We start from the raw sequence: 17,125 nt of genomic DNA, 5'->3' as shown, positions 1-17,125 counted from the left end.
CAAAAGAAGGGTCTCAGGAAAAGCGAAGCAAGAAGGAGTTCCTTTCCTGTGGCACTGGCCTGGGTTAGTCCCGCCCAAATGCTCCTCAGCCAGTCCCTCTTCCCTTATGTTGACCCCACCTCCTATTGAGTGGCAAGAGTCCAGGGGTGGAGCTTTCTCCCCGGTACCTCCCCCTATTCCACTGCAGCTGTTCTACACCTCTGGCAAAGCATATCCCCCTCCTCTCCTCACCACCCCAGGACGATGGTTTCTTCCCTACCCTCTTCTGCCATCTTGCCAAGAGGCCATTTTCCTCCCCACTCCTTCCTTCAATTCTGCTAACAACAAAAGTATAATCCTAAATTGGCCCAGTTTAGCACTACAGGGGATCTGACATCTCCCTCAGAAGCAGATCTGAGACACCACCCTCTTTCTCCCAAGGCCCGGCTATTAACTCAACCATCTCCAAAGCCAAGTGAGGTAAGCAGAAGAAAGAAATGGTTCGAGGCAAACAGAGCAGCCCTTGACCAAAGCTTCAAGTAGTCACACCACTTAAAGACAGCAAATATCCAGCAAACTTGCCATTATACAGATCAGCCAGGGAACAAAGTGTTCTGGTTAATCTAATATTCTGGATAATACAGAATCACCATAGAGATCACACAGGATCACCAATTTCTAAAGAATCAAATGCAGTATAATGTGTTTAATGCGAAAATGGGGCTGGTAGCAATGTAAGCCTTCTTCAATGATTCAGAGGACACTTCAGGATTTTGTGAGGCTTCAGGCTGTCATTATGAGTCCCAATTACCACTGTGCTCTCCATGTGCTGAAGTGTCAGTTAATAGAATGTCAGATAACTGAGCTTACACTGGGCCCTGCTTCCCCAATCTATCCACTTTGCATAAAAATTTGGGTGAACCAGAGTTAGGGTTAGGGCTAAATGTCTGTATCCAAGCTTGGCCCCAATAATCATGAGATGCCAAAGCTTGCGGTAGAGCCAGTTTGCCTAAGTGGCACAGGCCTTTCCGTTTTCTACCATTGGCTGCCAACAAGAGGTGTCAAATCCCTGTTATGAAAATCTAAGTAAATATTCCTCACAACTTGGGCAATCCCCCCACCCATCCCCACCCTAGGCTCTCTCGTCTCCACCAGGAGCTGGGCACCTTGGCACAGTGAATCAAATTCCCAAATCTCCAACTGGGCCAATGTCAAAATCACTCGGCTAGATTTCTCTCTCTCTTGGCAGTGCCAAGATGGACCACAGCCTCGCACTCACTCACCAGACTGACTGCGCGTCCGGGTGCTCAGAACCACAGGGATGAAGTCACGGAAACTGCTCTTTGCTTTCTTCTCCAAGGAACCTGAAGTGATGTGTGGTTTCGGGGCAGAAGGCAGAAATATCACAGTCAGAGTCTAAGGACACGGGAAGACCCCCTGAGTGGCTCAGGTGGGAAAATCAAGGGAGGGTGTATGTTTCCCCTGGTTTCAGTTATCAGCTCCCGTTAGGCTGCTATCACCTACGTATCTCTTTTCGAGAAGGAGCATTTCCTGGTGGTTTTGAAAACCTGGGAGTTGGGTCATTTCTGCTGACACCAAAAAAAGGCAGTGCATCGAATAGATTCACCAGCATGCCAGAAAGGAGAAGGCCAGGCTGCCTGTATGACTCTGCGGCTGCTGCACCTCCACGAAGTTCTCACAGAGCTGGAGCAAGTCCCAGAGAAGGGTAACCTCAATGAATCTTAGAGGACTGAGCAAGGCAGGAAGAGGGGAGCAGGAAGCGGCAGACAGAGAAAAACTGCTATATAAGAACAGACTACAAAAGAGGCAGGTCGTGTCAGACGGGCAAGGCCATGAACACAGGCTACTGTGGGCAGAAATACTTGGGCTTCTCTCTCTGATGAGGGCGCCAAGGAGCTATTAGTGGCAGAGGATACAGGTTAAGTACACACCTCCCCACCCCAAACATCTTGTGTGTCCCTAAATAATAGAGGTTTAGAATTTCTCTAAACCCTTCTAGCTGGCTAACTGGTCATTTTTAGCTTTTTTATCATGGGAGTTTTCAAGTACACCCAAGGTAAAGAAAACAGTATAACAAACCCCATTCTGCTGTTTTGTCTCAATCCTCATTAAACTCGTTTCTTCTCTGAGCCTGGACCTATTGCAGGGTAATGGGTTGCCTACTCTGTTGCAGAACTGACTTTTGCCTGTCTGAAAACCACCTCTTTCGGCCTTCAGACTATGTCTTATTCTATTCTAGCAACCAGGGTGAGGCAAATAAGCCGCTTCTCCCTTCTCTCTTCCCTTTGATTTCAGAGGTGTCAATTATATCCTCCTTGTAGGGTGAGGAAGTCTCACTTTTGGGTCAGTCTCAGAGCCCCTCCTCCCGGCCTGCAGAAGGATCCCTCTGCAGCCCAGCCCAGCCCAGAGGGCCAGGACCCAGGGACCTACCTTCCTCTTGGCCATCTGTTCGTTTTCCTGGAGACTGGGACTCCGGCTTGGTTGGCTTCCGGTGCTTGTGCTTTACCCTGACTCCACTGTGCTCTTTTCCTGAATCTGAAGCCCCCTTGGGGGTTTTCTTGGTGACTTCCTGGGAGTCACTAGGTGGCTTCCGGCACTGTGGAGAGGTAGAGAAGGTCAGGTCTGAGGTCAGTTTCCCTTCCTAAGAAAGCTCTCCTAATATTGAGCCCTGTGCCCCGATTCTGACACATGGACACCAGGTGGGGGCCAGGGAAAGGGACTGCTGGCTGCCTTCCACAGCAGGCTGCAGAGGTTTTTCTGAACTTTATCCTGTGCCCTAGGTAATCCTCATAGACATCTATACCCCATCATTTTAAACAGGTCTACAGAGTCTGCATTCACATGCTAAATAAACACTCAAAGTCATTTTAAACAGTGCAAAATCACTGTGAATGGTATTGACACCAACAACTGAAAATGATTTGCTATACGGGCCAACTCAATAAAAATTATCTATTTTCACGTGCAAATTAATAACAGAGAACAGATTCAACTGAAACAAGTAGAAAAGCATGACACAGGAGCAATCCAAATCTCCCCACACTTATGAAATGCATGGAAAAGGCCCAGGCATTATTAATAAAGCCACGTTATACTCTGCAGCACTTTCAACTTTTCAAAATACTCTCCTCTTTATTATTTTATTTGATCTTCCCAACAACCTTGAGAGGGAAGCTACAATCATCCCCATTAAAAAGGCAAGGAAACTGAGGTTCCAAGACAATAAGTTAAATGATTTGTCCTGTGCAACACATAACCCACAGCATATGCTCACTCAGGGGCTGCCACTTACGAGGCAAATCTGGCAAGTTAGCATATTTGCGCTTGCAGTGACAAAGTGGCAGCTGGGATCAGTGCTCCTGGCTCCCACACTGGGCCTTTTTGCATCAGCTCTCATTCTTCTATTTCCCTACCTGTGTCCTCAACTGTTTTGCTCAACCCAACTCACACCTCCTGTTCAATGCATCAGACAGGCACTGTACGGACACTCTCAGCCTAATAGTCACATATTCTCACAAGCTCCGAGGTCTCTTAATTCCACCAAATAAGAAATAGGACAGGGTAGGGATTTTCAGTATCTAGTATCCAGGGAATGCAGAATAAGCAAAATGTCTTAACAATGAAAGCAAGCCCTAGGAAGAAAGTTGTTTCCCCCAAGCAGACCTATACGCCACCAGATTCTCAACCTTCCTAATGCTGCGACCCTTTAATACAGTTCCTCATGTTGTGGTGGCCCCCAACCATAAAATTATTTTCGTTGCTACTTCATAACTGTAATTTTGCTACTGTTATGAATCGTAATGTAAATATCTGATACGCAGGATGTATTTTCAGGGGTCTCGACCCACAGATTGAGAACCACTGAAGGTTATCCCTGTCTAGCTCAGTGATGGCGAACCTATGACACACGTGTCAGAGGTGACACACGAACTCATTTTTTTGGTTGATTTTTCTTTGTTAAATGGCATTTAAATATATAAAATAAATATCAAAAATATAAGTCTTTGTTTTACTATAGTTGCAAATATCAAAAAATTTCTATATGTGACACGGCACCAGAGTTAAGTTAGGGTTTTTCAAAATGCTGACATGTCGAGCTCAAAAGGTTCGCCATCACTGGTCTAGCTCCAGCTAAGGGGATGGCAGTTATCTTATTGATGGAACATTTTCCATGGGAATGGGGATCTCAATTCTCCAGGGACAGGGAAGTTACCATTCCCCATCAAATTCCGGGGACTCCTACTAGCCCATGGACACCACCTGCTTCTTATTCGGCTGAATATTTAAGTTCAGTTCCTCCCTTTGCTAGCTGCCAGTTCCTACAATCTAACGTGTTAAGAGAAAAAAATAATAATTGAGGAGGAAAGGAGATAGGAACTGATGCTTAAAATTTGACCTTCGGATATGGCCAGAGAAAAACTATTTTAAGTCAGGGGGGAAAAAAATTCCTTGCATGTAAATCTGAACATGTCCTACTTATTTCTGAATATCGTTTTTCAGTTGGCTCTTTCAAGTACAGATCATTAACTTTTACTAACTAAAACAGACAAAAACAAGTACAACATCTAGAAGGTTTGTCTGTATCTTCTGCAGGGGCAGTACTAAGAGTGAAAATATATTGCGTACTCCAACTTAGGCAAAAAGTTGAGAGGATGGGGCCACTGTGTAAGATGAATGTTCCAGTGAGCAGGGTTTTGAAAGGTTTTCCCCAAGAAGTTTTACAAGGGATGAGACGACAATTAAATACACTCAGAGCCAGATGAAGCAGAACTCATTCTTCTCTGATGATTCAAAAGGCTCTTCAGGATTCTGCAAGGCCCTGGGCAGGTGGAGTTGGAGGCAGGTGACTCTTCTGATTCTTGGCCATGCCCTGAAACGGGCTGTTTTAAATTAACTCCTGATCATAGTTTGCTTATCAACGTGTTTTTTTCCCCCTCAGGAAAATGGAATATAAGAAAAGAAAGTTCTAAGTTATTTGCTCTCCTGAAAAAATGGGCATTTATTAAATCATTACAGGCCATGGCTAAGCACTGCCTCAAGGTCCCTAATCCTGTAACTTTACTCTCTGGCCTCTGCGTCTGTCAGTGAGCCCAGTGAACTGTCCATCCAAGATAGGAATAGGCAGTGCCTAGCCTGTCATTGAGTCATCTGCAAGATATAAGCTCCATGAGAGCAGACAGCACATCTATTTTGTTAGCAATACTAACAATAATAACAGCGGCCACTACCATTTACTAAGCACTTACTATGTGTCAGGAATTGTTCTCAGCATTTAAGTATATCACCTCATTTAATCTATTTTTTTTACCAGCTTTGTTGACATATAATTTGTTGAGATATACCATACAATTCAATTGTTTTTAACAGTCACAGAGTTGTGTTACCATCATTACTATCTAGTTCCAGAACTTTTTTTATCACCCCAAATGGAAACCCGATACTCATGAAGCCATAACTCCCCAAATCCCTAACCCCACCAACCTGAGGCAACCACTGATCTACTTTTTGTCTCTACTGACCTGCCTCTTCTGGACATTTCACATCATCATTCCTTTCATCTTTACACAGCCCTATGAGTAGGCACTATTATTTTTTTTTAGAGTAAGCACTATCATGGTCTCATTGTATAGATGAGAAAACTGAGAGCCAGAGAGATTAAGTAACTTGACTGACATCACTCAGATAAGTAGGGCCAAGATTCAAACTCAGGCACTGTGCCTGGCTCCAGAGAGCACACTCACCAAAATGCTATACCTCCCTCCTGACAATGTATTCCCACTGCTTGGGAGAAACTGGCATGTAGGAGCTGCCCAACAAACACTTGCTAAGTGGTCAGTGAAACAGCAGTGCATGAGGGTGAACGATGCTATGGTATAGCTGAGATGAATGTGAACTTTGGAGCCAATGAGGACTGAGTTTGAATTCCAGCTCTGCTATTTAGTAGCTGTGTAACTTCGGATAACATACCCACTCAGTTTGTTTCCTTTATTTTCTTATCTGTAAAATGAGTGTAGTGTTTACCTCCTTGGGTTATTTTAAAGATTAAGTTAGATAACATATATAGGAAGCTTGTAGTATATAGGAGTTCAACAAATGGTAACAACTATATTATTATTATTATTATTATTACCCTCAAGGGCAGATCACAATTACCTGAGCAAATGCTCTACTACTTATGCTCTACTATGTCATGTCCTATGTTCCTACTTGGAATATCTCTGCCATACAGAGGTGGTTGTAAGGTCACTGAGTAAAACTCAACCAAATTCAATCCCCAGGGTTCTTAACCTGCAGTCCATAGGCGGGCTTTGGGAAGGGTCCATGGACCCCTTGAAATTATTGTCAAAATTCTGAAGTCATGTTTCTGGGGACAGGCTCTATAGCTCTCATCACTTCTCAAAGCACTCTATAGTCCAAAAAACACTAAAAACTCCTGCCAAAACAAATTCATGCTGCTCTGGCTGCAAATCTATTCATCGATGTATATCAACATCCAATTTGAATGCTTGTTAACATAACTTCCCCTCTACCTTCCTCTCTGAAATCAATAATAAATATATATATTTATTTATTTATTTTAAAAAACAATCCCGGCCCAGGTGCCCATCTGCCTTGCACACCAAATTTTCAATGGGCAGAGCCCCAGTGCTGCCACCCTAAGCATTGGGAGGGGGTAGAAAACTGGTGGATGAGCCCAGAAGCCAAATTGGCTCTAGCCCCACTACACTCCAAGCAAATCCTGAACAGGCTCCCCAGTGGTTGAGACAACAACCTTGTCAAAGGCCCCTTCCCTCCCTGGGTCCCAAGTTCTCAAGGCCAGAGGTCATCGCGGAAAAGGAAAAGGAAGAATGGTTTTGCTGGGAAGGGCCTGTTATTGATTTCCCTCACGAATACCTTCTTCCACTTTCCAACCTCATCTGAGACAATGGCTTCCCTCACCTCAGGGACCAAATCATTTCCCACATCCTACAAATATAGCCCCTCCCCACGCTAGAACACCATATATGGAGAATGTGACTTAGAAAGGGGACAGCAGATTATTCACTCTATACAAGCCTTCCAATCAGTTCAGGTCACAGAGCTACTCAAGAATCCTGCCACAGTTAAACAAGGTTGACACCTGCAGGACAAAGCAGGCCACTGGTTTCTCAGCCCTGCCCTCAACCCTCAACCTCAGTCCAATACTCACCTTGGGTCCATGAGAACTCCGGGCTATGACCTTTGCCTGTGGCAGCTGCTCCTCACCATCCTTCTCTTTGCCACATTTTATTTTCTTAGACGGCAGAGATTCAGTCACCCCATCGGTCACCACTGAGTCTGGCTGCCACTTGTTCTTGCAAGCAAAGACCCCTACGCTTTCCTGTTTCACTCGAGTCTGTGCGGCCTTACTCCGAACTTCGACTTGACCCCTCTGGGGAGCTGCTGGGAGGCCATCAGCCCGGAAGCAGGTGGCTAAATTGAAGACCACATCACCGTCCACCTTCTCCATTTTCACCCGCCCCAGGTCCACCTGGCTTCCAAGCTGTGAAAGCTCTGTGCTGGAGCCCCTCTTGCCACTTGGGACCACGTCCAAGATGAGTTCCTTGGGGCGGCTGTCATGAGGTAGCAAAGGCAGCTCAGGCATCTTGCGCAGGTTCTGGGGGGTGGCCAGGACCAGCTCATGAGACATGTAGGTGGCCAGCACTTGGTTCTTAGGTTTTGTGTCTCCTGTCAGCTTCAGGCCACAAGCCCCCTGGGGGCCTTCTGTCTTAGGAGTGCCATCAGAGCAGAGGTGGCTCTCTGATTCCTCTGGCCCCTGACTCACTCTTATGTCCCCACTGCTAGGCTGAACAGACAGTGCTAGAGTCCCTGTCTGAGGGCTGAGAGTCAGAAGGACAGGGTTGACTTGTTCTTCATAAGGCTTGGCAGCGATCCGGCAAGTTTTGTTCTTTGTGCCAGTGTCCTGCTCTGGAGCAAAGGGGCCACCAGGCCGTGGCTGCACCTCAGGAAGTCCGTGCACAGCTTCACTGGGGCCAACAGATGACACACCAGAGAACTCAGAAACAACGCTGGTGGGCCTGATGGGCACCCCCTGACTGGGGGTCAGCTGCCCGGCACTGGAAATGCCAATGGAAAGCAGAGATGTTTGATGGTATGGTGACCAACCAACAGGCAGGACCTGGGTGCTGGTGGGCTTCCCGTTGACTGAACACCGCGGGTAAATATTTGCTGGCCCCGTGGGCTTCCATAGAGAGAGCTCCTTGCTTTGGCAGCCCGGCAGCCCTGGGGCAATGCGGGCTGGGGTGTAACGTTTGACTGTGCTTGGCTGTCCCTCAGTCCCAGCCTGGCTTCCCTTCTTGCCACAGGAGGCACCAGTGCTCTTAGGCTCGCCTTGATCAATGATGGAGATGGGCTCCTGCTTGGGGAGATGGCGGGGGTCTCGGTTGAGGCCCAGGTTGGGCTCTTTGTTCAGCAGCAGGGAAGCAGGCACTGGGTTGGCCACTCCCACATAGGTGCCAGGAATGGTGCTGATCAGCGCAGTTGAGTTCTTCACCCAGGTGCTCGGGTCCCCATTCCTCACTATCTCAGGAAAGATGACGAAGGGTGAGGCAGTGGAGCCCAGGCATGAGGTGACATTGCTGCCGGCAGCCTGGGTTGTACGCTGAGACCTAGAGAGGACCGTGGAGAGTAGGGCCTTGCTGCTGGTGTGCACAGGGGTCAACACGGGCATGGGGGGTGTCTTGCGTTGGTTCGGCAATGGAAGCTTCTGGCGGTTGGACTTAGAGGAGAGGTCGAGGGGCATCTCACTGCACTCAGATGGAGAGGCCATCTCTCGCTCCAGCTGTGGAGGTGACTTGAGGGGAGAGAAGGTAACGGAAGTCCCTTCTGTTTGCTGCTCGGTGCCACCTGTCATCTTGGCGGGTTGCGGTGGGGCTGAGCTCACACTGGGGGCTGGCAGCAAAGGCTGTGGCGTTGGAAGCACCTTGGCAGAAGCAGTGGAGAGGGAAGTATCTGCCAAAGGCCCGGGGACCCCATCAGGCGCAGGCTGGGTGCTGGTGCTGCTGGATGGGGAAGCACACGGAAGCCTGTTCACCTCCAGAGAGACCACCTTGGAATCTGAAGTCAGAGGCCGGGCTACAGAAAATGCATATGGGTAAGACCGTAGCTCTGGGGAGGCCAGCACGCCAGGGATACACCTGTCCTGTAGGTAGGACGGCAGGACAGGGAGTGTAAGAGTGGAGGAGACCCCCAGAGTGGTTGGCAGTGTGGCCACACTGAGTGGCTGCCCACAGCTCGGAGGTGGGATATATACCAGCGGCTGGCTCGGTGTCAGTACTGTCCCTGTCTGAAAGGACAGAGGGACTTTTTGCATAGCTGGTGCCTGAGCTGCAGGAAAACACACTCGACTCAAACTAAAGGAGGCCGGGATGGGTGCAGACGTGGGAATGGCAGTTGGTGTGGCAGCCGGCATGGGCGTGGGGGCTGGAGTAAAGATTGGGGCTGGGGTGGGTGCAGGCACCGGTGTAGGAGCAAAGGCAGGGATGAGGGTGGGGGTGGAAGGCGGGCCGGAGGATGGGGTTGGAGTGGCCATGGGCACTGATGGAGGGCCAGGAGCTGCTGGAGGTGTGGATGCCGGCATGGGAGCCAGAACTGGAGTGGGGACAGGCGCAAGGACCAGGGTCGGAGCAGAAGGGGGCACAGGAGCCTGGATCAAGGTCAAGGAAGGAGCTGAAACTGAGACCGACATGGGGGAAGGGGCTGGAGCCGGCAGGGAAACAGGGCCTGAAGGGGGAGCAGAAGCCGGCACAGGCACCAAGACTGAGGCTGAAACTGAGAGGGTGTTCGAATCAGAGATGAGTGTGGGCACTGATGGTGGCGCCTGAGCCAGGGCAGGGACTGGTGCTAAGGGAGGGGAAGGAGCCGCAACTGAAGTGGCAACCTGGACAGGAACTAGCCCTGAATGGGGCATTGGGGCGGGGACAGAGAGAGGAACCTGGAATGGATCAGGGACAGATGGGGGGACGGAGGCAGAACTGGGAGCAGGGGGGCAGATGGGTGCTGGCAGCGGACTGAAATTAGTGGTAACCAGAGGCAGGGTTCCCTCCACGGGCACTCCAGTTCCCAGAGTTGCCAAAATGAAAGTATTTTTCTCCCCAACACCATGCCGAGAGTCCAAAGCCTTTACCCCAGCGGGCGAGCAGTCCACCTGTTTGCTCATTTGCGTGCTGAGGGGAGTCCAGGAGCAGTCAGGCCTGCTGCTGCCGGCCTCGGTGCTGTCAGTAGGGGGAAGCTTGAGCCCGTCTTCCGGGCCACTCAGGGGAACCAAAAGGCCCTCGGCCTCTGCCACATTCCCAGCATAGTCCATTTTTGGCTGGGGGCTGTTGGGCTTGTCTTCTGACTTGTGCCCAAGTTTTTCTGTTGCACTGCCATCTGCATCTGCCCCCCGGGCATTGCTGCCACTTCCAACTGCTGTGAGCTCCACCTGCAACGACAGAGCAACGTGCCCATCTTAGTAGTTCTCTGTGGAGGGCTCAAGTATCTCAAGGCCTGGGTGAGGCGATGGCTGGTCCTCTTTGCAACTTGACCAACCGGGTCTCGGCAGAAGCAAAGAGCAGCTGGCCAATTTCTGTCTCACATACAGCAACTCCTGGGAAATACCCTGCCCCTTCCTGTCCCTCTTCTGAGGATGACAGGCTGGGCACATTGCCCGGGCAATTTAGCTCCACCCTTTGGCGGGTGGCATGTGGCTCCACATGGCCCCTTACCTTGGAAAAACTGCTGCTGACACAAAACTCCTGAGATCCAAAGTGCTGGCAGTCACCTGTCGTGGACTCCTCATCAGAAATAGGTGCTCTTCTATCATGGGAGACACAACCAGAGAAGGAACATGAGGCCTCGTGTTTGGACTCCGGCCATCTTCCCCAGAATGCCCCCTACCTGCCTGGGTTCCCATAAACCTTCCTGCCTTGTTTCCCTTGCTGGCTTGGGGGAAATCACAAGGAATTGGAGGGTCCAGGTTATAAACGAGAGCCTCCACACCCAGCTTTGCAAATTCTTGCAAAGGAGCCCCATCTGCTATCTATAGATTCCCCTCTTGGGGCCGTGTATCCTGTTTTCTAGGGCTCTCATCAAGAGTGTGAAAGACACCCCAGCACCTTTGCCTTGTCTCCAGAGCTTACCCATCAAAGTGAGTTACTGGGCGTTGCCAAAGAGGGGAGAGGTGAGTTACAGAAGATATCAAAAGGCATGCAAACTGGGCTTTTCTCTTAAATGCAATCTTATTTTAAGTCTATAAAGGAAGTGGGCTGCAGGTACCATAAGGGTAATCCTTTCCTAAAACAAATAACCACCTCCACTGTTTCATGTTCTAAATATGACTCATCACCCAGTCACCCGATGGGCTTGCCTAGAGCAGATCCATGCTTATTAGTACGTACATTTAATGATACTGATTGGAGGTCACTGGGTGCTGAAGAGCATTTCAAGGGTACAACTTCTTTCCCTCCAGGGTACCTCTTCCCACCTTGTAGAGTAGCACCAAGCTCCAGCCAGCCCCTTCCTCCTGCTTTTCTCCCCTGCCTGTGTCCCACCCCCTGCCAACTCTCCATTCTCTCCTTGATCTCCCAGCACTACTGCATTCTCTCCCATCCCAAGCAAGGCCTTTAAAGCCACAGACTCCAAATTCAAATTGGTAGATCACAGGGAGAAGGGCTTCAGGCCAGAGATCTGGGTCCCAAAGGAGGAAAACTTAACTGTATCGTCCCACCTGCTCAAAAATCTTCTCTACATTTCAGATAAGAACCTTAGAACATGGTACATCCTGACTTAAAAAAAAAAAGGAAGTTCAGACTAGGAGGGTGAAGTTAAAGAGAGAAAACCCATTGGAAGTTTGGTGGTTTGACCACAGCAAGAGCGTACCACTGCCTGCCCTAGGGAAGACACAATGGGGCAGGAGCCATGGTGCGAGGGGAGTTTGGATGCAAGAATAAAGCTCCAGCAGAAGTGCCCACTGTGGTTCCTACGGAGCAAAAGATTGGAATGCCCTGTGTGCCACTGGGGAGGTAGATTGCCTGGGTTTTTGGATCCCTTCTTCAGAGCCCTCACTCTGAGCTCCCAAAGTAGCTAGTGCCCGCCGTACCACCACCCTAGCCAAAGGGCAGTCTGGGCACTTGCAGGCAAGCCCATGAGAATGGGGAGGGCCAGGCTAACTTCCTCCCTTTCACTGGAACAGGGCACCACTGAAGGACTCCAAACTTATACCTGGGGAAAGAGAAGCAAAAAGGCAAGGCAAGGGGTTCACTACAGGCCTCTCCCCATCTTTTCAGGGCCCCAGAGGTGGCAATGGGGAGCAGGGGTGGACTGTTCCCTTTAAAAGACAGCTTAGCTGGTAGAAGTGAGAGGGTTCCATTGCTGGCAATGACTGTTGGCGACAAACAGAAATGATAGTAAGGAGAAGCAAGGGCTAGAGATGCAGTCGGGGGTCTCGCATCGATGGGGCAAAAGGGGGCCTGAGGAAAAGGAAAAACATACTTTGACATCAACTCCCGAGAGACCAGAAAAGCAAGACTTATCCCCCAGCCTTGGGATGGGAGGAGAAGCGTGTCCCAAATAGATTTGCCAAGGATGCTTGGGGGTGGGGGGAGTGTGACCAGGAAAACTAAGCGGAAGTGCCCCCTGTTCACCAACTCCACATGAAGGATTGCAGAGGGAAAATGCTATTTATCTACATTATTTCCCCTCCTGACCATGCAAAGGGGAGCTGGCTACATACTCGACACCCCCCCCCCCCCCGCCCTGCTCAGCTCCCACCTGGCATAAAATCATCTTGAAAGCAGAAACCCTGCCCTCCACCAGGGAGTGCAGAGCCACCTGCCAGCGCAGAGACACTGGAAGTGGCAGCAGCAGTGGCAGCAGGAGCAGCAGTCCTGGCTACTCCAGCCATCCCATGCCTGAGTGCCAGCCCCCGAGGCTCTGGGAAAATGTCGTGAGGCCACATTTCAAATCCTCTGAGAAGAGGGGTGTGCAAAGCTAAGCAAACATTAAATTGCTCCATTGAGAGAACCTGGGACAGGAATAGCTTGCAGGGGAGGGGTAAACTCGGAGAGCTCGGTCAACAAGGCAAGGTTAGGGGGGTTCAGGTGACCAGGAGGAGGGAGCAGGGGTCAAAGCAGGCTTCAATCAGGACTGAAAATCAATCCCACAATTTCTTCCCAACAGAGATGACCCTGGGCTGTTACGCTCAAGGCTGTGTTGAACTTAAACCAGAACTGGCCACAACCTTTCCAGGCCGTTTTCCTAATTATTAAGGGCTAGCACTCCTGTCAGACCAGGCCTTTTATAGTTCCATCAGGCTCCTACCCTCCCAGCTCCTGCAGACTTTCCCTGCTTCAGTCCCACCACATCCCAAGACCACCTTCATTCCCCACAGGGTCTTCCCCAAACATGCCATATGGGAAAGGCCAACCCTCACCTCAAACTCCTACTCATCCCTCAAGCCCCAACCCCAATGTCACTGCCTCTGGGAAACCTTCTCTTCCTTTATTCCCCGAGGATGTTTGTCAATCTTGCACCTAGACTCCCACAGAACCTGTATCTGTCTCTCTACAGCACTCACCACTTATATCTCGTGATGACTGGTTTGCTCTCAATGGGTTTAATAAATGTTTGTTGAATGCAGGAATGAATGGGTGCAAAAAGGAAGCAAGCAAGCAGAGAGCTTTAGCTGGAGGTTTTACTAGAGTCAGCCACCTGGGGCCAGGAGAAAGCCCCTGCCCACTGTCCCTGCAGCCATCACTGTATCTGATGAAGCTGGACAGGCTTCCAAACATAACTTTAAAAGTTAAGCCACAGTCCAGACAACTGTGGTTCAGGAAGTCACGGTTTGATTCCCAGTCAGGGCACATGCCCGGGTTGCGGGCTTGATCTCCAATGTGGGGCATGCAGGAGGCAGCCGATCAATGATTCTCATTATTGATGTTTCTATCTCTCTCTCTCCCTCTCCCTTTCTCTCTGAAATCAATAAAAATACATATTAAAATAAAAAGAGTTAAGCCACAGGTGCAGTGTTATACTCAAAATGTCTAAGTTCCATAAGTTGTAAAGGGCTGAAGAAATGGCTTTTAAATATGGTGAGATCACATTTTGGAAATCAGCTGTAGCATGGCCTACACTGCAGTGGGAATGTGACAATAAAGGGTAGACGAGATCAGAAATGACAACGCTTAAAAGGTCTTCTTAACTACTAGGCATATTTTGGTAATTTAACATCCCAAGAAAGGTCCATAAAGAGGGAAAATCAGGTCTGAGGCCCACTCCCTGCTCCTTCTCAGAAGGCATTTAGACTGGACAGTGAAGGAAAGTAACTTATACATTGATATTTTTGAAGGCTCTAGTCCAGATGTCTGCATCAAAGTCTCAACCACTTACAACTAGTTGCCAATGAATACTTAACACAAATCAATAGCACTACCCTGCCTTCCCCCGACCACCCCGTAATAATTATCTATGGCCATACCTCATATGCAAAGGAAAATACCTTTCTCATGCACATATGAGAAGAATTTTGTCTCATTTTCCTTGGTCTTGACTTTCATATTCTAAAATTAAATTCCTTTTAAGTCCATCTCTAATTTGCTCCCCAGTATAAAGAACATTAAGCTGTCAGGTGCTGATGGCTTTTTAAAAATATAAAAAAGGTCTAGTCTCCTAACCTGAACCTCAGACAAGTACACACTTCTCCAGTTAACAACAGAAAAAGAAAGTAGATCCACACAAAGATGTCCATTTCTTTTCCCTTCAAAACTGCCAACACTCCCCCATATATACACATACCCATCCACACTCTTCTAAGATTTATCCAAGGAAAATGCCAGATCTTAAATTTTAGGAAAAGCCACATCGTTCTATGTTTTAGGTGATTGACCAAATGTGAACAGGCAATGGATTGAAACAACGGCTAAATACCAGCAAGCATGGGAGAGCCATGCCTTCTCTAAAAATGGGAGAGGCATTGTAACCATCACACACAGCTCTGGCCAAGAATTATGAAAGTCAAATATAGAATCTAAAGGCCACTTTGAGTGTTCTTCACAGGGGGCATGATCAGAAAATGACATAGAGGTTGGTCAATGAAATATTCTGGTGTGCAGAAAACTGAACACACACCCAGATGGAGTAGGCACCACCAACTCTCAATTTCATATGAAAACTACATTAAGCAGTTTGATCTCTCTTATGTGGACAAGGATCTTACTGTGAATCATCATTAATCTCGTGAGGCAGGAAAGCACTGGTTACCAGAACACTCACTAACAGTACCCAGTATAAAGCTCAATGATAGAACTGCCTTTCTTCCAGGCTTATATCAAGGGTCAAAAATGTCGCATGCATATCCTGAGCACCAAACGTGGATACAGCAAATAAAAACTGCAGTTGCCTGAGCTTCCCCTTTTTCTACCATCTGACAGTTCTTTTTAAAATAAATATTTTTTACTGATTTTAGAGAGGAAGGGAGAGGGAGAGAAACACCAATGATGAGAGAATCACTGATCAGCGGCCCCCTGCACACCTGCTACTGGGGATAGAGCCCACAACCCAGGCATGTGCCCTTGACCGGAATCAAACCTGGGACCCTTCAGTCCGCAGGCTGACAATCTATCCACTGAGCCAAACCAGCTAGGGCATGACAGCTCTTAATATGTAGACAAATATTGGTTGGTGAAGTCATCTGTTGGCCTCCTCACCTTCATCTGAACAGAGATGGCAAGGCAGAGCAGGCCACTCACACATCCCAGCCCCGTCCTATCTCAGGAAAATTAGAAATGACTACCAGCCACATCCCCAGGGTCCCTCCCCAGGCCCTGCTGTGGCTAACCTCCTAGTGAGTAGGCACCACTCACTGGAAGCCGGCAACAGCCACCTTCCCAGCCTCCTCACCTCTCCTCGTTGATACCGCACATGCGAATCCGGTCAGAACTGGTCCAGTTGTGTACGCCGCTGTAGAGCGGTGCTGTAGAGATCATGACAGCCACTCACCACCAGATAGGACCTGCTGTGGCCACTTCCCCTGAGGAAAAAGAATCCCCCAAAAATCAAAACTTGTAACCACCTGCTTAACCACCTTTAACAAGGAAACACTTAAAAAAACGTAATTATAGCACCCAGATGTTAAAGCCATCTCTCTCATAAGCCAGCCTACCATGGGAAATTAAGGTCCAAATGGGGATGAGGGAGCACCAGCTTTTCAGGAATCCATAGGTTTCAGGATGGAGATGAGAATGCTGTTAATCACCTAGAGTGATTTTCTAAATTATCATAAAGACAGATATGCTTGAGTGTTCGAGGAAATTCAATCTATTTTAGACAAATGAAATGACAGTATATTTTTCTACACACATTTAGCCTAACCAACTACAATTAGAGGGTCGTTCCCATATGTGAACAGTGAAAGACTACTGGGGATCTTTTTCTCGTCAACTCTAATTCATGGGTACTGAAGTATTTGAGTGACGTAGCCAATTTAAGCTCTCCAGAGGAAGCACACGATTTCATTATAAGCTCTTCAAAAATACTCTATTCTGATTTCAAGTTGGGAGTTATACAGATGTGATGCATATATCTAACCTGCTTTAAAGCTCCCTCCAAATCAGATGCAATACTCCTTGTACTGTGACCGCAAATAAGCAAAGAAACAAACAACAATGTACCATCAAGAACCACACATTTCTGTCCTTGTGCCTTCAGTCTGTCACCCCCATGACATACCACCCCCTTCACCAGCCAATGTCCAGCTCTCTCTCACTGTTAACAACCACTGCACAGCCAATTCACCTTCTAGAGAAAATGAGGCATCAAAAAAAAGAGATTTACCCAATAAGCTTATCTTGAGACACTTAAACTCTTGACTTATTAGCCAAAAGCCTTATTCATCAAGGTTCAGTTAAACAGAAACCTACAGTGACCAGAATTTTATGCTATTCTCCACTTTCCAAAGAAGCAACTCATAGTCATATTAGGGATTTGTTTAATTCATTCTTTAAACAATTTTCAGATATTGCTCATATTCAACACAATTATACTGTTCATTCAACAAATACTTATTGAGCTCCTACTATGTGCCAGCATTGTCCTAGGACCTAGGTACTGG

At 48.2% G+C, this 17,125-nt stretch overlaps 1 protein-coding gene across 2 annotated transcripts in view; it reads right to left on the bottom strand.

Annotated features, from left to right (window-relative positions):
* BCORL1 (BCL6 corepressor like 1) overlaps positions 1-16,001 on the bottom strand; it is a gene marked incomplete at its 5' end in the record, with an annotated part of 46,383 nt that extends 30,382 nt beyond the window's left edge. For both annotated transcript variants that reach the window (XM_081081145.1, XM_081081146.1), the window contains 5 exons: positions 1,263-1,343; positions 2,431-2,596; positions 7,190-10,462; positions 10,746-10,836; positions 15,916-16,001. In XM_081081145.1, the coding sequence (XP_080937271.1) occupies positions 1,263-1,343; positions 2,431-2,596; positions 7,190-10,462; positions 10,746-10,836; positions 15,916-16,001 (3,697 nt within the window). The remainder of the gene's footprint in view (positions 1-1,262; positions 1,344-2,430; positions 2,597-7,189; positions 10,463-10,745; positions 10,837-15,915) is intronic.
* Positions 16,002-17,125: the final 1,124 nt, after the last annotated feature.

Source organism: Myotis nattereri, assembly GCF_964212035.1.
Source record: "Myotis nattereri genome assembly, chromosome: X".
NCBI classification, from domain to species: Eukaryota; Metazoa; Chordata; class Mammalia; order Chiroptera; family Vespertilionidae; genus Myotis; species Myotis nattereri.
This window is presented reverse-complemented; position numbering and strand designations above follow the sequence as displayed.